Raw genomic sequence first — 24,332 nt, 5'->3', positions numbered from 1 at the left:
CCTGCTCCACTGCCTGTTCTTGGAAGAATTGCATTTTCTCATTTCAGGCCCCTTATTGCTTCCATTATATTAATAAAAGTGGAAACAGACACTGGAAAAAAATATTTTTAATAACTTTTACCCAGAACTTATGTGTTTGTACTAGGAAGGGTTTCCACCATATGGCCAGAATCAGAAGTCTGTTTCATTGTACTTCTGAACAAGTTACAGTTGAACTTATTACCTCAATAATTCATCTCATCAATTTTTTCTTCCTGTTTCTTCTATACCACACATGAATTTTTAAAGGACCCCAGGCTGCTATAAGACTCAATGACAATTATACATATGAATATTATATTTGCCATAAGCATTCTATTTATTCTGACCACCTGCAATTAGTGATTAATAATAAAATGAAATTTTTGAAGTTCTCCTAACTATGGAAATAAAAGTACACTTTTGAATAACTTAGAGTCAAAGAAGCATAAGAAACCATAATGGAAAATTTTAAAACACAGTAACAAGAAAACAAACAACTTAATGAAAAAATGGGCAAAGGCCGAATGGACACTTGATAAAAGAAGACAAAGAGATGACCAATAAGCAAATAAAAAAACTGTTCAATATCATTAATCATTAGGGAGATGCAAAGTAAAACTGCAATGAGATATCACCAGTATCTATCAGAACAGCAAAGAACAAAACCAAAAACAACCTAGACAACACCACATGCTGATGAGGATACAGAGCAACTAGAACTTTTAGACATTACTCACAGAAATACAAAATGGTACTGTCACTCTGTAAAGCGGTTTGGCAGTTTCTTATTAAATTAAATGTACACTTAATATAAAACTCAGCAATTTCACTCCTAGGTATTTATCCAAGTGAAATGAAACCCTACACTCTCATAAAAAACTACATCAAAGTTTATAATGGTTTTATTCAGAATCACCACAAACTGAAAACAACTCACACGTCCCTAAATTTGGAAATAAGTATGGTATAGTAGTCATACAGGGGAACACTACTCAGCCATAAACAGAATAAACTACTGATACATGTACCAATGTTGATAAATCTCAAATGCATTATGTATTACGTATTATATATAAGTGAAAGAAATCAGACTCAAAAGGCTACATACTATGTGATTCCATTTATTTTTTTTAAAGATTTTATTTATTTATTTGACAGAGAGAGACACAGCAAGAGAGGGAACACAAGCAGGGGGAGTGGGAGAGGGAGAAGCTGGTTTCCCGCTGAGCAGAGAGCCCCATGTGGGGCTCGATCCCAGGACCCTGGGATCATGACCTGAGCCGAAGGCAGATGCTTAACGACTGAGCCACCCAGGCGTCCCTATGTGATTCCATTTATAGGAAATTCTAGAAAAGGCAAAATTATAGGGACAGAGGTAGGTCAGTGAGTGCCAGGAGCTGGGTTTACATAAAAAGGTTAACCACAAAAGCACAGGAGGATTTTGGTGGGTGATGGTACTGTTCTTTATCTTGATTGTGGTGATAGTTACATGACAGTAATGTTTGCCAATAACAACAGACCTATATATTAGATATGGGTTGAACTGTGTCTCCCATAAGTTCATATGTTGAAGTCTTAACCCTAAACCTCAAAACCTCAAGATGTGACCTCTTTCAGAAATAGGGTCTTGACAGATGTGGTTACCCTAAAAACAATACTGAGACTTCCAGTTTCAGATACTACATGTAAAGAGCTTATAAGTTGCCATTCCCATACTTAAAACAAAAAAAAAAAAGCTGAACAAACTGAAAACCAGCAACTCTTCTTCCATCCATTGGAGACACAGGTAGGAGGGCAAACCATCACCCCAAAATCTACAGAGATATGAAAAGAGTTACAGCCAAGATCTGCTTACCTGAAGGAACACTTAAATGGTAACTTTAAAGAACTGGTAGAGGTTGAGTATGGACTAGCATGAGATTGAGGAATTCCTGGAGGCCATAGTTTTGTGGGGGGGCTACCATACTATTGAGAGTTTTATCTCTAGGAATCCCACCTGGTTCTCACTGTGAAGAGTCAAGAAAGATCTTCTTGTAGCTCAGGCAGAGGGAGTAGAAACAAACATTAAGAAAAAGTTTAGATTAGTTTCCATAATAAAGGTCTACACTCACTTTATCAGAACCTTACCTCATCTGGGGTAAGGATATTTCACTGATTCCAGACATCTCTAGTCTTCTTATTGCACGTAAGTAATACTAGGGTGGGGGGAGGGGAGATACTAACAAACACAATGAAGGTCATGGCCTAGGAACACAGGTCCACCAGAAGACTGAGACTGAATTATAAGATTATAGATGGTTTCCCTTCCCCCATACTTTACCACCAGACTAACAGGGATCTAACATAATAACAGCAGATTACAGGTGAAAGAGGTACAGGACACTGATTCTTTCAAAGGAGGAGTTCTTAGGGAAACCCAAAGACAACAGGGGAGACAAAACAAAGAAACTAGAGGAATTTGAAGCCTCTGGCACTTATAGCTACAACAAACATTAAACAAAGCCCAACTCCTAGCTATTTAATATAAAAGCTCACACTAAAGGCCTATTTAATTCAGTTACTATTACCTAATACATTGCATCTTGCTCTCAAAAAAAAAAAAAAATTATAAGGCATGCTCAAAGAAAATCACAGTATGAAGAAATTAAACAAACATCAGACCCAGACTCATATATGACAAATTTTATAATTATCAGACAGGAAGATTAAAATAACTATGATTAATATGTTAAGAAATCTAATGAAAAAGTAGACAACAGGGGTGCCTGAGTGGCTCAGTCGTTAAGCATCTGCCTTCTGCTCAGGTCATGATCTCAGGGTTCTGGGATCGAGCCCCACATTGGGCTCCCTGCTCCACGGGAAGCCTGCTTCTCCCTCTCCCACTTCCCCTGCTTGTGTTCCCTCTCTCGCTGTATCTCTCTCTCTGTCAAATAAATAAATAAAATCTTTTAAAAAGAAAAAGTAGAAAACATGAAAAAACAGAGAGATTGAAAGCATACAAAAGAATTAAAAGTAAATGCTGGAAGTAAAAAACAATAACATATTTTAAAAGCTTTTGATGGGCCTGCTTATAAGTAGGCAGGATATGGAAGGAAAGAATCAGTGAGCTTAAAGAAATGTTGATGGAAACTTCCCAAATTAAAATACTAAGAGAAAAAAAGAATGAAAAAAAAAACCCAGAATATCCAAGAACTGTGAAAAATTTTAAAAGATGTAACTGGAATACTAGAAGAAAGAGAAAACAGAACAGATGAAATATTTTAAGTAATAATGGCCCAGAGTTTTCCAAAATTAACAAGATATACCAAAGCATAGAACAGGAAGCTCAGAGAACACCAAAGAGGATAAAAATTTTAAAATCTACACCTAGGCATATCATATCAAACTGCAGAAAAGCAAAAACAAAGAGAAAATCTTTAAAGAAGGCGGAGGAAAAAACTAGACAATAATTATAGGGAACTTTTCATTACAAATCCTGCAAGCAAGAAGAGAGTTTTTGGGTTTTTTGGGGTTTTTTTAAAGATTTTATTTATTTGACAGAGAGAGAGAGAGAGAGAGCATGCGCACGCGCACAAGCAGGGGGAGCAGCAGACAGAGGGAGAGGGAGAAGGAGGCTCTCCACTGAGCAAAGAGCAAGAAGAGAGTTTTTAATTAAAACCACAAAAGGCAGAAAAGAGTGAAAACAAAGGAACAAAGAACCAGGAGAATGAGTAAACAGTAACAAATACAGTAGTTATTAAGTCAACAATATAAAAAATAATTTTAAACATCAACTGCCTAAATAAACCAATTAAAAAAGACAGAGATCATCAGACCTGAAAATGAAGACCCAACTACATATTGTCTATAAGAAATCCACTTTAAACATAAAGATATATATAGATTAGAAGTATAAGGATAGAGGGGTGCCTGGGTGGCTCAGTCATTAAGCCTCTGCCTTTGGCTCAGGTCATGATTCTGGGGTCCTGGGATTGAGCCCCGCATCGGGTTCCCTGCTCCATGGGAAGCCTGCTTCTCCCTCTCCCACTCCCCCTGCTTGTGTTTCCTCCCTCACTGTGTCTCTCTCTGTCAAATAAATAAATAAAATCTTTTCTTAAAAAAGTACAGGGATAGATACAATTTTATTTGTTAATTATACCTCAATAAAGTTGGGGAGAAAAGTAAAAGGATGGAGAAAGATACATCATGCTAACACTAATCAAAAGAAAGCTGGAGTAGCTATATTAATTGCAGACAGAGCAGATTTCAGGGCAGGGAAGATCAGGGATAGAGAGGAACTACATAATGATAAATGGGTCAATTCTCTAAGAATACATAACAATTCTCTCTTTTTAAGATTTTATTTATTTGAGAGAGAGAGAGAATGAGAGAGAGTAGCACAAGAGGGGGGAGGGTGAGAAGGAGAAGCAGACTACCTGCTGAGCAGGGAGCCCGGTAAGGGACTCGATCCCGGGACTCCAGGATCATGACCTGAACCGAAGGCAGTCGCTTAACCCACTGAGCCACCCAGATGCCCTGACAACATAACGATTCTTAACATGAATGGACATTATCAGCTATCAAAACTTGTAAGTTGTACTATAATAAATAAGAGTGTAATATTGGCATATGAAGACACAGACATAGATCAAGTGATCAAGAGTTGTGTGTACATATAAAAATGTCATACATGACAGGTATAAAATTAATTTGGTGAGAAAAGGTTAGAATGATTCAACAAATGGTATTTAAAGACCAGTTATCCATGTAGTGGGGAAAAAAAGGATCCCTATTTGATACTGTATCAGTCAGAATAAAGTAGGTTATGCTGAATCTTCCCCAAATGACCCCAGAGACATTACTGGCTTACAACAAAAATTGATTTCTTGCTCATGTTACATGTCCACTGCATGTCAGCAGGGGGGTTCTGCTCACTACAGTTATTCAGGGACTCAGGCTGGTAGAGACTTCTATTCATAGTTCATTGACCAGAACTAATAACATGGTCCCACCTACTCATAAGAAGGCCAGGAAAAAAATCCTATTCCATGCATAGAAGAGAAATCTTTACTAGGGAGCAGTAATGCCAAGGACTGGATGTCTAGGAAATCCACTGCCCATGACGATCATGAACCAAATGACAATAATCCCTTACAGTTCCTGGCACATTTTTTCTTTCCAAATTCTACTGGATTATTTTTCATATCCTCTGAGTAGTATGCACTCTCCTTTGCAGACCAATGCTCTAGGTGATAAGCTCCAAAAATTTCACCTTCTCTGGAAAACTAAGAGAGCTAAATTACATCTTCTCCCAAGGACATAGTTCTTATATCCACGGGTACATACTACACTATCTCCACAGAGTAACCATTTTCCCCTGATAAAGAACATAGATGCTCTGCTAAATGTTTTATATCTATTACCTAAGAATCCTAAGAACAAGTTTTTATGACTGGTACTATTATTATTCCAATTTTAAATTAGCACAAGTGAGGTAAATAGAGGTTAAGTAATCTCTTCAGCTAGAAATATGAAATCAGGCAGTCTGGCTCCCGTGCTCCTGTCCCTTCAAGGCCTGTTCCCTTGCAGGTTCTGCTCCTTTCTTGCTACAGCCTCATCATTCCTTTTTTTTTTTTCTTTTAGTTAACATATTATTCATTTCAGGGGTACAGGTCTGTGATTCATCAGTCTTACACAATTCACAGCACTCACCACAGCACATACCCTTCCCCAGTGTCCATCACCCAGCCCCCCATCCCTCCCAACCCCCTCCACTCCAGCAACCCTCAGTTTCTTTCCTGAGATTAAGAGTCTCTTATGGTTTGTCTCCCTCTCTGGTTTCATCTTGCTTCATTTTTCCCTCCCTCCCCCCATGATCTTCCATCTTGTTTCTCAAATTCCACGTATCAGTGAGATCATATGATACTTGTCTTTCTCTGATTGACTTATTCGGCTTAGCATAATACCCTCTAGTTCCATCCCCGTCATTGCAAATCAGCCTCATCATTCCTAACCAGCACATTCCTTCAACTCTTTGTCCACAGTCCCCTCCATCTACCCTCCTATCTCTTACTAGGCTCTAGTTCTGAACTTACCGAGAGTTACCCAAAAGGAAAGCAGTCTGGCAGAACAACCATTTCCCTGAAGGATTAACTGAGCAGTGTCACTTCTGCCTTCCTATATTCCCTACTCCATATCCCTCTGTCTTGGAGATCCTTACCCACCATTTTAGCCCCAAATGTCTTCCTGGGTAGAAGCAGAAAGATCAGGGATGCCTGGCTGGCTCAGTCAGTTAAGCATCTGACTCTTGATTTCGGCTCAGGTCATGATCTCGGAGTTGTGAGATTGAGCCCTGCGCCTAGCTCTGTGCTGGGTATGGAGCCTGCTTGAGGTTCTTTCTTTCCTGCTGCCCCTCCACCCCCTGCTTGCATGTTCTCTCTCTATAAAAAAAAAAAAAGAAAAGAAAGAAAGAAAGAAAGAAAGAAAGAAAGAAAGAAAGAAAGAAAGAAAGAAAGAAAGAAAGAAAGAAAGAAAGAAAAGGAAGGAAGGAAGGAAGGAAGGAAGGAAGGAAAGAAAGAAAGAAAGAAAGAAAGAAAGAAAGAAAGAAAGAAAGAAAGAAAGAAAGAAAGAAAGAAAGAAAGAAAGAAAACAAAAGAAATAGATCACACAGAAAAAAATCAAAATTCATTTTTCATGAAAGACGCCTTCTTGAAGCCTCCTAAAGAACAGAATGACTGTCCGTGCCCATTGGCTGCAGGAAGCTACAAGAAAGTATGGAGAACAGGAGGAAAGAAAAGGGTGAGGGATATGAAGATCAGGAAGGGGAAAAGGAATTAAGAGCTACTGACAACTTACGGTAGGTGCTATGGACTGAACTGTGTTCTTACCCCCAATTTGTATCTTGAAGCCCAAACTCCAATGTGATGGTATTTCGAGATATGATCTTTGGGAGATAATTAGGTTTAAGTAAGGTCATTAGAATAAGGCCCTCATGAAGATGGCGGAGGAGTAGGAGACCTGGATTTCGTCTGGTCTCAAGAATTCAGCTGAATAGGGATCAAACCATTCTGAACACCTAGGAACTCAACAGGAGATCAAAGAAAAGAATAGCAACAATTCTCTGAACAGAAAAGCGACCACTTACTGGAAGGTAGGACGTGCGGAGAAGTGAATCCGAGGCGATATTCAGGAGATAGACAGCGGGGGAGGGGGCCTCCGTGGCTGCTTCTGGCAAGAGACAGAGCCCCGGAGCACAAAATCGGAACTTTTAGAAGCCGGCTCTGCTGAGGGACGTCGCTCCAGTGGCTAAGCTGGGGGTGGAACCCTCGCGGGACAGTGTGGTCTCAGGACCCTCGGGGTCACAGAAAGACCGGGGTGCCTGAGTGCGGCAGAGCTCCGAGGTATCAGAGCGGGGAAGCCTGCTGCAGAGACGGAGCCGAGGCGCGGGCTCTCAGCTCCGGGTGGCCATAACCTGTGATTCACAGCCCAGTCGGGACACTGCTCCTCCAGCAGGGACCCAACAAGTGGCAGATCCGGGGAGACACCCTTCCTCACCTGGAAGGAGCGGTGCGGGAGCGCACCGCAGGGATCTGCTGGGTTTGGAGACTCCACACGGGGTCGGGTGCCAGAGAGAAACGCTCGGTCACAGGCCAGGTGAGCACCGAGTGCGGCCAGAGACCGGGGAGACGGAAGTGACTGCTTTTCTCTGGGGGCGCACTAAGGAGCGGGGCCCCGAGTTCTCGGCTCCTCCGGGCGCAGATTGGGAGGCCACCATTTTCACTCTGGTCCTCCAAAGCTGCACCGAGAGCTTGCAGGGAACAAAACCTCCTGAGAGCAAACCCGAGCAGATTGATTAGCCCGGACTGACAAGGGTGGGGCAATTCCGCCTCCAGCAAAGACATTTGAGAACCATGGCAACAGACCCCCCCAAAGAAGATCAGCACGAACAGCCAGCAAGCCAAGACCAAGTTTACCAATCAAGGAGAACGGAAGAACTCCAGCGCTAGGGGAATACTGCACATAGAATTCATGGCTTTTTTACCATGATTCATTAGTTTTTCAAAGTTAATTTTTTAACTGTTTTTTTTTTGAATTTTTCTTTTTCCCTTTTTCAACCAACATCTTAGCAATCCCTTTTTTAAAAAAACATTTTTTATTTTTCATTTTTAGAAAATTTATCCCTTCATAGTAGTTACCCTTATTTTTGGCATATATATATATATAAGTTGTTCTCTCTTTAAAATTTTGAGATACAGTTTCTTCTAACAGATCAAAATATACCCTAAATCACTATATATGGCTTTGTTCTAGTCTCCTGCCTGATCACATTCTCTCCCTTTTTTTTTCTTTTCTTTTTTTTTAAATCTTTTTTTTCAAACAACTTCTTACCAATTCCTTTTATAAAATCTTTTATAATTTTCATCTTTACAGTCATCTTCCATGCCTTCGTTGTATCAACCCTTATTTTGTACATATATGTCTTTCTTCCTTTAAGATTTTAGGAGGCACTTTCTTCTAACAGATCAAAATATGCTCAAAATCTAGTGTGTGGCACTGATCTATGCACTAACCTGATCATATCTGATCATATTCTGTTTTTCTTTTGAATTGTTCTGTTTTTGTTTTTATCTTTTTCTTTTTTTCTCTCTCTCTCTTTTTTCTTTCTTTCCCTTTCTTTTCCCCTGGTTTCAGGTCTATTCTGATTTGAGTATATTTATATAGAGTATATTTGCTGGAGACGTTGTTAACCTGTTAGCATTTTATTCTCTCATTCATCTATTCTCCTCTGGACAAAATGACAAGATGAAAAAAAAAAAAACCTCAGCAAAAAGAACAAGAGGTAGTACCGTCAGCCAGGGACCTACTCAATACGGACATTAGTACGATATCGGACCTTGAGTTCAGAATCATGACTTTAAAGATACTAGCTGGGCTTGAAAAAAGCGTGGAAGTTATTAGAGAAACGCTTTCTGGAGAAATAAAAGAACTAAAATCTAACCAAGTCGAAGTCAAAAAGGCTATTGATGAGGTGCAATAAAAAACGGGGGCACTAACTGCTAGGATAAATGAGGCAGAAGAGAGAATCAGTGATATAGAAGACCAAATGATGGAAAATAAAGAGGCTGAGAAAGAGAGAGAGAAACAACTAGAGGATCATGAGGGCAGAATTCGAGAGATAAGCGATACGATAAGATGAAACAACATTAGAATAATTGGAATCCCAGAAGAAGAAGAAAGAGAGAGAGGGACAGAAGGTATATTGGAGCAAATTATAGCAGAGAACTTCCCTAATGTGAGGAAGGAAACAGGCATCAAAATCCAGGAGGCACAGAGAATCCCTCTCAAAATCAATAAAAATAGGTCAACACCCCGACATCTAATAGTAAAACTTACGAGTCTCAGAGACAAAGAGAAAATCCTGAAAGCAGCTCGGGAGAACAGATCTGTAACCTACAATGGTAGAAACATTAGATTGGCAACAGACCTATCCACAGAGACCTGGCAGGCCAGAAAGGACTGGAGAGATAAAAAGCTTCCAGGACAAACAAAAACTAAACAAATTTGCAAACACAAAACCAGGCCTGAAAGAAATATTGAAAGGGGTCCTCTAAGCAAAGAGAGAGCCTAAAAGCAGCATAGATCAGAAAGGAACACAGACAATATACAGTAACAGTCACCTTACAGGCAATACAATGGCACTAAATTCATATCTTTCAATAGTTACCCTGAATGTAAATGGGCTCAATGCCCCAATCAAAAGACACAGGCTATCAGATTGGATTAAAAAACAAGAACCATGATATGCTGTCTGCAAGAGACTCATTTTAGACCCAAAGACACCCCCACATTGAAAGTGAGGGGGTGGAAAACCATTTACCATGCTCATGGACACCAAAAGAAAGCTGGGGTGGCAATCCTTCTATCAGACAAACTAGATTTTAAAACAAAGACTGTAATAAGAGATGAGGAAGGACACTATATCCTACTTAAAGGATCTACCCAACAAGAAGATCTAACAATTGTAAATATCTATGCCCCTAACATGGGAGCAGCCAATTATATAAGGCACTTAATAACAAAAGCAAAGAAACACATTGACAACAATACAATAATAGTGGGGGACTTTAACACCCCCCTGACTGAAATGGACAGACCATCTAAGCAAAAGATCAACAAGGAAATAAAGACTTTAAATGACACACTGGACCAAATGGACTTCACAGACATATTCAGAACATTCCATCCCAAAGCAAAGGAATACACATTCTTCTCTAGTGCCCATAGAACATTCTCCAGAATGGATCACATCCTAGGTCACAAATCAGGACTCAACTGGTACCAAAAGATTGGGATTATTCCCTGCATATTTTCAGACCACAATGCTTTCAAACTAGAACTCAATCACAAGAGGAAAGTCAGAAAGAACTCAAATACACGGAGGCTAAAGAGCATCCTACTAAAGAATGAATGGGTCAACCAGGAAATTAAAGAAGAATTAAAAAAATTCATGGAAACCAATGAAAATGAAAACACAACTGTTCAAAATCTCTGGGATACAGCAAAGGCAGTCCTGAGAGGAAAGTATATAGCAATACAAGCCTTTCTCAAGAAACAAGAAAGGTCTCAAATACACAACCTAACCCTACACCTAAAGGAGCTAGAGAAAAAACAGCAAATAAAGCCTACACCCAGCAGGAGAAGAGAAATAATAAAGATCAGAGCAGAAATCAATGAACTAGAAACCAAAAGAACAGTGGAACAGATCAACGAAACTAGGAGCTGGTTCTTTGAAAGAATTAACAAGACTGATAAACCCCTGGCCAGACTTATCAAAAAGAAAAGAAAAGGACCCAAATCAACAAAATCATGAATGAAAGAGGAGAGATCACCACCAACACCAAAGAAATAAGAACATATTATGAGCAACTCTGTGCCAGCAAATTAGATAACCTGGAAGAAATGGGTGCATTCCTAGAGATGTATCAACTACCAAAATTGAACCAGGAAGAAATAGAAAACCTGAACAGACCTATGACCACTAAGGAAATTGAAGTAGTCATCAAAAATCTCCCAACAAACAAAAGCCCAGGGCCACATGGCTTCCCAGGGGAATTCTACCAAACATTTCAAGAAGAATTAATACCTATTCTCCTGAAACTGTTCCAAAAAATAGAAATGGAAGGAAAACTTCCAAACTCATTTTATGAGGCCACCATTACCTTGATCCCAAAACCAGACAAAGACCCCATCAAAAAGGAGAATTACAGACCAATATCCTTGATGAACATGGATGCAAAAATTCTCACCAAAATACTAGCCAATAGGATCCAACAGTACATTAAAAGGATTACTCACCATGACCAAGTGGGATTTATCCCTGGGCTGCAAGGTTGGTTCAACATCCGCAAATCAATCAACGTGACACAATACATTAACAAAAGAAAGAACAAGAATCATAGGATCCTCTCAATAGATGCAGAAAAAGCATTTGACAAAGTACAGCATCCTTTCTTGATCAAAACTCTTCAGAGTATAGGGATAGAGGGTACATACCTCAATATCATAAAAGCCATCTATGAAAAACCTACAGCGAATATCATTCTCAATGGGGAAAAGCGAAAAGGTCAGGAACGCGGCAGGGATGTCCACTATCACCACTGCTATTCAACATAGTATTAGAAGTCGTAGCCACAGCAATGAGACAACAAAAAGAAATCAAAGGCATCCAAATCGGCAAAGAGGAAGTCAAACTCTCACTCTTTGCAGATGATATGATACTATACGTGGAAAACCCAAAAGACTCCACCCCAAAACTGCCAGAACTCATACAGGAATTCAGTCAAGTAGCAGGCTATAAAATCAATGCACAGAAATCAGTGGCATTCCTATACACCAACAACAAGACAGAAGAGAGACAAATCAAGGAGTCGATCCCATTGACAATTGCACCCAAAACCATAAGATACCTAGGAATAAATTTAACCAAAGAGGCAGAGGATCTGTACTCAGAAAACTATAAAATACTCATGAAAGAAATTGAAGAAGACGCAAAGAAATGGAAAAACGTTCCATGCTCATGGATTGGAAGAACATTGTGAAGATGTCAAAGCTACCTAGAGCAATCTACACATTCAATGCGATCCCCATCAAAATACCATCCACTTTTTTCAACGAAATGGAACAAATAATCCTAAAATTTGTATGGAACCAGAAGAGACCCCGAATAGCCAGAGGAATATTGAAAAAGAGAAGTAAAGCTGGCGGCATCACAATTCCGGACTTCCAGCTCTATTACAAAGCTGTCATCATCAAGACAGTATGGGACTGGCACAAAAACAGACACATCGATCAATGGAACAGAATCGAGAGCCCAGAAATGGACCCTCAACTCTATGGTGAATAATCTTTGACAAAGCAGGAAAGAATGTCCAATGGCAAAAAGACAGTCTCTTCAACAAATGGTGTTGGGAAAATTGGACAGCCACATGCAGAAGAATGAAACTGGACCATTTCCTTACACCACACACAAAAATAGACTCCAAATGGTTGAAAGACCTAAACGTTGAGACAGGAGTCCATCAAAATCCTAAAGGAGAACACAGGTAGCAACCTCTTCGACCTCAGCCGCAGCAACTTCTTTCCAGAAACATCGCCAAAGGCAAGGGAAGCAAGGGCAAAAATGAACTAGTGGGATTTCATCAAGATAAAAAGCTTTGGCACAGCAAAAGAAACAGTCCACAAAACCAAAAGACAACTGACAGAATGGGAAAAAATATTTGCAAATGACATATCAGATAAAGGGCTAGTATCCAAAATCTATAAAGAACTTATCAAACTCAACACCCAAAGAATAAATAATCCAATCAAGGAATGGGCAGAAGACATGAACAGACATTTTTCAAAGAAGACATCCAAATGGCCAACAGACACATGAAAAAGTGCTCAACATCGCTCAGCATCAGGGAAATCCAAATCAAAATCTCAATGAGATACCACCTCACACCAGTCAGAATGGCTAAAATTAACAAGTCAGGAAACAACAGATGTTGGCAGGGATGCAGAGAAAGGGGAACCCTCCTACACTGTTGGTGGGAATGCAAGCTGGTGCAACCACTCTGGAAAACAGAATGGAGGTTCCTCAAACAGTTGAAAATAGAGCTACCCTACGACCAAGCAATTGCACTACTGGGTATTTACCACAAAGATACAAATGTAGGGATCTGAAGGGGTACGTGCACCCCGATGTTTATAGCAGCAATGTCCACAATAGCCAAACTGTGGGAAGAGCCAAGATGTCCATCGACAGATGAATGGATAAAGAAGATGTGGTATATATACACAATGGAATATTATGCAGCCATCAAAAGGAATGAGATCTTGCCATTTGCAACGACGTGGATGGAACTGGAGGGTGTTATGCTGATTGAAATAAGTCAATCAGAGAAAGACATGTATCATATGGCCTCACTGACAAGGAATTCTTAATCTCAGGAAACAAACTGAGGGTTGCTGGAGTGGTGGGGGGTGGGAGGGATGGGGTGGCTGGGTGACAGACATTGGGTAGGGTATGTGCTATGCTGAGCACTGTGAATTGTGCAAGACTGTTGAATCACAGATCTGTACTTCTGAAAGAATGCAATATATGTTAAGAAAAAAAAAAAGAAGATAGCAGGAGGGGAAGAATGAAGGGGAGTAATTGGAGGGGGAGACGAACCATTAGAGATGATGGACTCTGAAAATCAAACCGAGGGTCCTAGAGGGGAAGAGGGTGGGAGCTTGGGTTAGCCTGGTGATGGGTATTAAAGAGGGCACATTCTGCATGGAGCACTGGGTGTTATGCACAAACAATGAATCATGGAACACTACATCAAAAACTAATGATGTAATGTATGGTGATTAACATAACAATAAAAAAAAGAATAAGGCCCTCATGGTGGGATCAGAGCCCTTATAAGAGATGCCAGAGTGCTCTCTCTCTCTCTCTCTCTGTCTGCGATATGAGGACACAGCAAGAAAAAGGCAGTCTGTAAGTCAGGAGCAAAGCCCTTAGTAGAATCCGACCATGCTAGTACCCTGATCTCAGACTTTCAAGCTCCAGAACTGTCAGATAATAAATACCCATTTTTTTTAAGCCACCTAGTGTATGGTATTTTGTTATGACAGCAAGATTTATATTTATATTTTATATTACCTCATTTAATTTCCCAGTAACTATATTTGCTTTATAAACATATATACAAAGATTCAACTGTCCCATAACTAGAAAGCCACTGCTTTTACACTGACTATGCCTACTCCTACAGAGGACAGGAAGTCTACATCATGGCTCTGAAACCAACTCTGTCAGTAACTAAACATTTCCCTTGGATGAGTCCCTAAATTTTTTAAGCTCAAATTTACTCGACATTAAGATACCTAAGCAAGGGGCACCTGGGTGGCTCAGTCGTCTAAGCGTTGCTTTCGGCTCAGGTCATGATCCCAGGGTTCTGGGTTCGAGTCCCACATCAGGCTCTCTGCTCAGCAGGAAGCCTGCTTCTCCTTCTGCCTGCCGCGCCCCCTGCTTGTGCTCTCCCTCTCATTCTCTGTCAAATAAATAAAATCTTAAAAAAGATACCTAAGGAAGATACTCTCTAAAGTGGTTTGGCTGCATGAAGATTATTCAAAATGCATGAAAGGGGGAAAATACAGAGATTATTTAGAACAGAAGAGGGTTTTATCTTCCTGCTCCTAAAAAGGTATCATTATGCCACCATATTAATAAAAAAGCAGAATAATGTCAAAATAACCTATTCTGACTCCATGTCTCGGCAAACCACTTGAGGGAAAGAGGTTTCATGTGCCATTACTGGATATACTAATATGGTCACTGGACTCAGCTGGCCACTAACTTAATAGAGGTTAGTTAGTAGAGAACAGCAAATATTTAGAAGCTCAGTCACCAGGATCCTTGCCTTTACAAAGATAAAAGACTCCAACCTTAATCATCCTTCCACAATTCTGAACTTAAAGTGGACTAGGGGGCAATGCTAGTTACTACTTCTAAATTACAGCAAGATCCATTTAGTGTTATAGAGAACAATTTAATTTTCAAGTACATACTGGGTTCTAACAACTATAATGGCAAATACCACTTATTTCAGAAATCTGCAGAGTACAAAGAAAAAGACTCTAATTTTAACACAAATTTATGACACCTTTCACAAACACATAAACCACAGAGACACTGCACCATATTCAGCATCCCTGCTATACTGAGGAAACTTCAAATATATGTAAATGTAAGCCAAAACTCTTAGAAAATCTCCACATTAAAAAAAGAAAAGTAGTGCTCGCTTTGGCAGCACATATACTAAAATTGGAACGATACAGAGAAGATTAGCACAGCCCCGTGTGCAGGGATGACATGCAAACTCGTGAAGCATTCCATATTTTAAACAAATACATAAATAAAAATAAAAAAAGAAAGGTGTCTGCAAAGTAGTATAAATAGGTAAACAGCTAAAAGGGAACTCAATTATGATTTCCCATTGCAAGTAACTGTAAGGTACTTATGGCAAATTTTGCATATCATCATAACCTACTGAAAAAGTATTTTAAAATATTATTTCACATACTATTGCCACGATGCCAGGGATTTCCCTCAAAAGAATCTGTAGAAGTGGAAGGGGGTGGGAGGAATATAGGAATGGAAACATGACAGTTCATGAATTGATAACTGCTGAAGCTAAGTAAGGGGCCTATGGAGATACATTACCCTATTCTTCCTAATTCCATATAGGTGTGACATTTTATCCGTAAGAAAAGGTAGAATTATTATACACTCTTGATGAACAAATTTAATCTTCATACCCTAAAACCAAAGAAAAACTAGTACCTTCCAGTCTTTGAATTTTTGCTTTCACAGAAACAACAGCTTCAAAGGGTGAAACTCTCAGCTCAAAACATGTTCCAGTCAATGTTTCAATGAAGAGCTCCATGGTGTCATAGAAAGGAAGTTTGTAGTAAAATGGTCCCACGTTATCTTCATTGAAGAATGGAGGATCTTTTCTGTTATCCATTACTTTGACTTTTCCAATTCCTCTGGAATATGTTGTAGGCTGTATTCCAGTTCTAGCCAAATCAGCTTTGAACATTGGTAATACATATCGTTGTTCATGTTTTGACTTTTGTACCTAAAAAAACAAGAATAATTTTTTTAACAAGACTATCTGGAAGTCTCACTCTGCCATAAAGACTTTCTGAATAACTCTGGCCCACATCAATCTGTCAGAGAGCCCCAGAATTCTTTTTAGTACTTAATTCGTCTAATCCTCTATCTTTCAAGTTTGTCTTCAAAACCACTCTCCCAATCAGACTGTAAGATTATTAAGAACAGGTATATTTACAATACTTTCCTGTATCTTACTAGAGTTCAGCACATCTACTTACAGTTCATACTCGACAAATATGTATTTGTTAATGACATTTAAACCAATGAACTCCACACAGAGATATGTATTTGCAAGATTTTGAAAATTTTATGCATATCCTTTACTAATCCATGTAAATTGTTTTCTAATCCATATAAAATATAACTTTATAACCACTGTACATCTAAATCACTCTGAATAAAAGAACACCAATCATGTTAATAGGTTCCTTAAAAATAGGAAACTCACTAAATTATCAATAAGCATTCCAGAAGTTATCAGTACAGCACTAAAATGACATCAATATTGGTAAGACATTAGACCTAATCTCTACACACAAACATGCAATGACTAATGAATATGAGAGGTAAACACAACAGACAGAAGTCCTAAAATAAATTACAAATGTATAATTAGGAGAATAGGGACAACCAAATTGATAAATTGCTATTAATCAGTGAAAACTCTGTAAAGGGAATGTCTTGAACTTAAACTAGGACAGGTGATACACATCTTCTTGGAGGGGTAGGTATATCTTTATAATAGCTTTATTAAAATATAATTTACATAACATAAAATTCACCTATTTAAAGTCTAAAACTTACTGGTTTTCATTATGTTCACGGAATTGTACAACCATCACAATCATCTTTAGAACATTTTCATCACCCCAAAGAGGAACCACATACTCTATAAACATCACTCCCAAATTCTCCCTTTCCCTCTCAGCCCTAGGCACTCCCTAATCTACTTTCTGTCATTTTGCCTATTCTGGTCATTTCACATAATCATACAATATGTAATCTTTTGTGAATGGCTTCTTTCACTTATAACATTTTCAAAGTTCATCCATGATTCTAAGATGTATCAGTATTTCATTCTTATTGCTGAATAATAATACATTGTATGGCTATACCACTTGTTTATGCAGCCATCAGTTGACGGGTGTGTCGGGTTGTTTCCAATTTGGGGTTATTATGAATAATGCTATAAGAACATTTGATTACAGGTTTTTTTGTGGACATGTTTTCCTTTCTCTTCCATAGATACCTAGGATTGGAATTATTGGCTTAGGTGGTAACTACACATTTAGCAATTTGTGTTACCACCAACTGTTTTCAGAAGTGGTCTGAACCATTCCCACCAACAATGAAGAGAGGGCGCTGATTTCTCCACATCCTTGCCAATACTTTTTATTATCTTTTTTGATTAAAGCCATCCTACAGAGTGTGAAGTAGTATTTTACTGTGGTTGTAATTTTCTTTCTCTAAAGACTAATGATGTTGAGCATCTTTTTAGGCGCTTACTGGCTGGCTATTTGTATATCTTCTTTACAGAAATGTCAATTCGGAAAAATACATTCACATCCTTTGTCTATTTCTACTTTAGTTGTCTTATTACTGAGTTATAAAAAGGATTTTTAATGTTGTTTAGATACAAGCCTCCTAAAAATATTTTCTCCAGTTTTATGGGTTGCCTTTTAATTTTCTTGACAGTGTTCTTCAAAGTACAAAAGTGTATTTTAATGACCTCCAATATGGCTGTTTTTCTTTTGTTACTTGTGCTTTTGGCAACACATTTTAAAAAGCTTGACCTAATCCAAAGTAATAAAGATTTACTTGCATATATTTTTCTAAGAATGGTATAGTTTTAGCCTTATATGTAGGTCTATCCATTTTGAATTTATGTTTGTGGATGGTGTGAAAGAAGGGTCCAGCTTTATACTTTTGCAAGTAAAAACCAATTGTCCAAGCAGCATTTGTTGGAAAAACTATTCCATTCCCATTGAATTGTCTTGGCACCCTTGGCAAAAACCAATTAACCATGAATATGAGGGTTTAATTCCAGTCCCTCAATTCTATGACATTGATCTACATATCCTTATAACAGTACCACACTGTCTTTTTACCTTTGCAGTAAATTTTGAAATCAGAAAGTGAGTTCTCTCATTTGTTCTTTCATGATTCTTGGTTATTCTGAGTGCTTTGAATTTCCATATGAGTTTTAGGATCAGATTGTCTATTGTACAAAAACACCAGTTGGACTTTTGAATAAAGATTGTGTTGAGTATGCAGATTTGGAGAATATCACCATCTTGACAATACTCTTTTATAATCCATTAACATGCAATGTCCTTCAGTTTATTTAAAACTTCTTAAATTGCTTTCAACAACGTTTTATAGTTTTTAGAGTACAAGTTTTGCTTTAAAAAAAAGTATTCCTAAGAATTATATTCTTTTTGATGCTACCATAAATGAAATTGTTGTGTCTTATTCAATTTGTTCATTGCTAGTGTAGAGTACAATTGATCTTAATATATTGATCTTGTGGGGTGCCGTGTGGCTCAGATGGTTGAGTGTCTGCCTTCGGCTCAGGTCATGATCCTGGGGTCCTGGGATTGAGCCCCACATCAGGCTCCCTGCTCGGCGGGGGACCTGCTTCTCCCCCTGCTCATATTCTCTCTATCTCCGTGTCTCCAATGAATAAATAAAATCTTTAAAAAAATATATTGATATTGTACACTGCAACCCTGCAGAATTCATCTATTAGTTCTAATAGTTTTTCAGTGGATTCCTTAGGATTTTCTTCATCAAAGATCATGTCATCTGCAAATGGAGATTTTTACTTCTTCATATCCAGTCTTCAACATTCTAATAAGATGCTCTTTATTTCCAAGTGCCTGGGTGGCTCAGTTGGTTAAGCAACTGCCTTCGGCTCAGGTCATGATCCTGGAGTCCCAGGATCAAGTCCTGCATCGGGCTCCCTGCTCAGCAGGGAGTCTGCTTCTCCCTCTGACCCTCCCCCCTCTTATGTGCTCTCTTTCACTGTCTCTCAAATAAATAAATAAAACCTTAAAAAAAAAAAAGATGCTCTTTATTTCCTTCTCTTACCTAACTATCCTGCCTAAATCTCCAATACAAGGTTGAGTACTGGTGGTGGTAACAGACTTTATCTTATTCCTGACCGTAGAGGAAAAGCATTCAGTCTTTCACCCTAAGGTACTGATCTTGGCTGTGGGGTTTTCATACATAAATCGATATTGCATTGAGAGCATTCCCTTCTACACCTACTTTGTTTTTTTTTCAAATCATAAAGGGTATTGGATTTTGTCAGATGCTTTGTCTAGTGTCTATTGGGATGATCATGTGGTTTTTGTCTCTTATTCTATTAATATGGTGTTTAAAAGAACACTGATGGGGGGCAGCTGGGTGGCCCAGTCAGTTAAGCATCCGACTCTTTATTTCCGCTTAGGTCTTGATCTCAGGTTGGGCTCCCTACTCAGCAGGGAGTCTGCTTGAGATTCTCTCTCTCCTCTCCCTCTACCCCTCCCCACCCGTGTGCTTGCTCTCTAAATAAATCAATCTTAAAAAAAAAAAACACTGATTCTGATATGTTGAACCAACCTTGCAATCCTGAGATAAATCTCATTTGTATATGGTTTATAATCCTTATATATGTTGCTAGACTTGGTTAGTATTTTTTGAGGATTTTTGTATCTATATCCATAGGAGATACTGATCTAGTTTTATTTATATATCTTTGTCTGGTTTTGGTATCAAGGTAATATGGGTCTCACAGAATACACTGGGAACAAAATTTACAGAGTTCCCATATACTCCCTGCCCCCACACACACACAACCTCCCCGTCAACATCCTACACCAGAGCAGTGTATTTGTTACAACTGAAGAAACTGCACTGATACCTCATTATCACCCAACACCCACAATTTACATTATGGTTTAATCTTGGTGTTGTATATTTTACTGGTTTTCACAAACATGACCACCATTACACTATCACAGAATAGTTTCCCTGCCCTAAAAATCCTTTGTAGTTCACCAATTCATCCACCCTTCCCTCCCAAATCCCTGGCAATCACTGATATTTTTACCATCCCCATAGTTCTGCCTTTTCCAGAATATCATATAGTTGCAATCATACAGTATGTAGGCTTTTCAGATTGGCTTCCTTCATTTAGTAATATGCATTTAAGTTTCCTCCATGTCTTTTCAAGGATTGATAGGTCATTTCTTTATGACATTGAATAATATTCTATTGTATAAATATTCCACAATTTATCCATTCACCTACCGAAGGACATATCTTGCTTGCTTCCAAGTTTGGGCAATTATGAATATAACTGCTATAAACATCTGTGTGCAGGTTTTTGTGTGGACATGCTTTTAACACCTTTGGGGAAATGCTAATGAGTGTGACTGCTGGATCTTACAATGTGTTTAGTTTTATTACAAACTGCAAAAGTGTCTCCTAAGTGGCTGTACCATTTTGCGTTCACACCAGCAATGAATAAGAGTTCTTATTGCTCCACATCCTTGTCAGCATTTGATTTTGTCAGTGTTCTGGATTTTGGCCATTCTAGTAGGTGTGTAGTGGTAACTCAGTGTATTAGTTTGCATTTGCCTAATGACATATGGTGTGGTAACATAACTATCTTTTTAAAAGGTAGAACTGAGCATGTTATTTCTTAGCTCCAGGCCCTATGATGGCTTCCACAGAAGAGAATGCCTATAGAATAAAATCATTGAATTAATTCACTCCCTACAGAATAAAATTCAGACTCCTGAGAAAGGCCCTGCAGTCATGCATCTCCCCTTCCAGCCTCATTTTATTTATACACATACATCATCCCACCCTGCAACACCTCTGGTACATCTGTCTTCTAATCGTTTGCACCTGGAGCTTCAGAATACAACAGCTTCTATCTCATTTCTCCTGCTTGACTCTACCCACTGCCATCCCCACACTTGGCTACCTAAGAAGCAACCTAATCCGTCTTTCAAGACTCAGCTCAAATAGCAACTACTCCACAAAGCCTTTTATGGTGACTATCCTTCGTCCCCAGACCTTCCATCATATATTACAATTACATTACAATCAATTTCACTTTTACGTGACTTTCTTATTCTCCTAAATAAACTGTAAGCTACTTAAGAGGGAAACCACATCTGATTTTCTGCCCTATCACCTACCACAGTGTTTTGTGTATACTGGTACTAATTAAAGGTTTGTTCAATGAAAGAGTAAATAAATATTCACTCTTTCAATTGATCCTTGGAACAAACCTGTGAGAAACATATATGGTACTACCCTTGTCTTAAGAGATGAAAAAATATTTGGTCATGCTCTAAAAGTTTGTTTGTACAAATACTGCTTTTCCATAAGACTCATGCTATGATTCACTCCAAAGTAAGTCCACCAAAGTTTGTCCAGCTCATAACATACATGCACATACATGGATTTCTGCTATAGTGTGAATTTTTATAACACCAACTGGAAGTAGAATTAATTAGGGAACCTGAACTGCACTGTAAAGACTGCTAATGGTCCTACAGAGATGGCACTGCAAGAAGAAAAGCTGTTGCTAGCAGGACAGCTGCTCTGAGTGCTATAATACTATTTATCAAAACAATGAGAAATAAATATAACAATACAAAGTACTATGCTAATAATACCACTGGTGATAGTGGTAAAAGGCCACAACTCTTAAATATAAGCCAAATAAATGGCTGTCTTGCTTGGGTTTTGGTTTTTATATCTTTAAAACATTGAAGTGCCTGTAGGAAAAATGAATTTTTATGAAGCTAATCCCTAACTTCTTTTCCCCCCTCACTGAAACAACTGCCTTTATAATATGATTTTGGGTAACATGTGGATTCTTAAAAACACACCTATCATGATCCAACAAATAAGAATGTACTAAAGAATTATCAGTGTCTGTTTCCCCAAAGGAAACAGCACTCCCACCTACATAGTAGCAGCTCTAGCAACAGAAGTCAGGGGTCTAGAATGCTGAAAAAAGGCATGGGTGACCAGTGCCTGCCCAAGGAATTTAGAGACAGAAGATATAAGGAGCATTCCCTTCACCAGAGCACTCTTCCACAATACCCTGAATATAATACACAAGTGGAGACGGGAGAAGGTAACAGACAGATTTGGAAGTCCTTCATCCATAATGAGAATGGAAAAAGCAACTATGGGCCAAAAGAAAAATAGCAACTGAGTGCAGCACTAAATTGCACTGGAACACCCACCAAAAGTTTGGCAACTAATCAATGGAGTAATCTCCAAAATCCAGAAAGAGCAAGGTTGGTAACCAAATTCAAAACTGAAATGTATGCCTCTAAAAAATAGTTACACTTCTCAGTAGAAAACACAGTGAGAGAGAACAAAATGAGGCTGTGAAATCTGGTTAAGCCAGACTGGAGGACTAGATGATGGCAGAGGAGCAAATGAAAGTTCCAGCAGGTCAAAGACCTAGTCAGTATTAACACCGGGGCCCACTGACAGCTTCTGAAAGTGGTGTGTGGTCATTCTCCACTAAGCACATTACGGAACCCTATGATGTTGGAAAACGAGGGGCAATGAAGACTCAAAAACAGGATGGGAAATGCTGCAAGAACATCAACAGCTAAATTATACAAAAGCAAGAGCAAAAGAAAAAGAGGCAGGTAAAGCAAAAAAAAAAAATACTTCCAGAATTTTTACCAATAATTTAAAAAACATACTTAGCTATTAAGAGTAATGGCATCAAAAAACATTCCTAAATCAATACCCAAAAACATTACTTTCTTCTGAAAAAGCTTTAAAAAATACACAAAGACGAGAGAGAAGTTAAAGATGGGTAAGCCAATAATGACGTTAAATAACTAATATCACTAGGAATCGACTTTATCCTGTTGTAAAGAATATTAGCCACATCGGGCAGTTATCTTTTAAACTTTTCCCCCAATACGAAGAGATCCAGAACGTTACGCAACCATTAAAAACACTGCTTTTAATGAACTGTTTCTACTAATTATGTGAAGACATTCCTGTTTTAAACTCAAGCTACAGAATTCTATCCACCACTTCATACATATGTACCCTAAACTTTAGCCTAGACTCAATTTTCTAGCGGGTCTGGGAAATCCCTCAAAGCCAACGTCTGTCTACTCGAGCCTTCAATGGGCACACTCGAAGCCCACTGGGTCACCTGCGCAGCCCGTGCTCCTCCGGGACAAACTCCGGCTACCCACACGCACAGGCCTGATCTGGAGGGCACTGCGCAGGCTCCGCGTCAGAATCGGCGACTGGCAGATCAGCACCCGTCGGACGGGGCGGGGCGGGGCAGCAGCGCCGCGCCAGCGGAGGTACGGCAAGTGAAGGCGACGTCCTCGGGGAAGGCGTCGGGCCGCGCCGGTCTCAGGGCAGCGGCGGCGGAGGGGGCGGGGCCCGGCTGCCCTGCGCCGAGCGGCCGGCGCTCCTCTCCGGCTCGCGGAGGACGGCGGCGGCAGCGCGGCCCGACTTAGCGGCCCGCAGCCCCGGGCGCCCTCCCCCGCTGTCTTGTCCACTCGCTCGCCTGCCCGCAGGCCTACAGAGAGGCACGGCCCCGCGAGCAACGCTGCGGGAGGTACTGACGAGCAACACTCCGCGGCCGCCGCGCCCCCGCCCCTTTGTGACACCGCGTACCAATCGCTCGCCAGCGCTCACGTCGCTCTCCAATCAGCGAGGGTGCGGGCGGGGGATGGGGGCGGGGCCTGGCTGCCCGACGCCGGCGGTTGCTCGGGAGCCGGGGCTTCCTCTGCGTTCCGTGGTGGGTGTCGGTTAAGCGAGGCCCGGATGTTGGCCCTTTATTACTAAGAGTGGGCACCTGCCTAGGACTGAATTGGGCGGGCCGGACACCTGCCGCACGGCCTGCTGGGAGGGGCGGAATTGGTCTCTGGCCGGACTAGGGTGTGGACTGCACCTTACCAGAGGCCACCTAAGGTTGCTCTTAGAGGTGCCCCAAGTCCTGGGGTGAGGAAGGTACCGGGCAGCCCCCCTCCAGTGGGTCGCTTCCAGACCCCGTGCATTCCTAGTGCTTTCAGGGCCGTCCTGCCTTTAAAAGATCCCCCATTCCCGTGCTTCACTGTGTCCTAAC

General features: G+C 39.9%; 1 protein-coding gene and 1 non-coding gene across 4 annotated transcripts in view; one reads left to right on the top strand and one right to left on the bottom strand.

The window, feature by feature from the left end:
* The window catches only part of ZFAND4 (zinc finger AN1-type containing 4), a 91,772-nt gene extending 68,231 nt beyond the window's left edge, over window positions 1-23,541 (bottom strand). For 2 of the 3 annotated variants that reach the window (XM_027595426.2, XM_027595433.1), the window contains exons 1-2: window positions 23,406-23,541; window positions 15,875-16,172 (exon numbers count right to left, since the gene is read on the bottom strand). In XM_027595426.2, coding sequence (XP_027451227.1) covers window positions 15,875-16,133 — 259 coding nt within the window. In that variant the 5' untranslated portion in view covers window positions 16,134-16,172; window positions 23,406-23,541. Of the gene's footprint in view, window positions 1-15,874; window positions 16,173-23,405 lie in introns of those variants that run through there. The other variant, XM_027595457.2, reaches the window with a different exon arrangement.
* On the top strand, window positions 15,326-15,433 carry LOC113923957. The gene has a single exon (XR_003520467.1). It is a non-coding gene; the product is annotated as a U6 spliceosomal RNA (small nuclear RNA).
* Window positions 23,542-24,332: the final 791 nt, after the last annotated feature.

Source organism: Zalophus californianus, chromosome 15 (assembly GCF_009762305.2).
Source record: "Zalophus californianus isolate mZalCal1 chromosome 15, mZalCal1.pri.v2, whole genome shotgun sequence".
Lineage (NCBI taxonomy): Eukaryota > Metazoa > Chordata > Mammalia > Carnivora > Otariidae > Zalophus > Zalophus californianus.
This window is presented reverse-complemented; position numbering and strand designations above follow the sequence as displayed.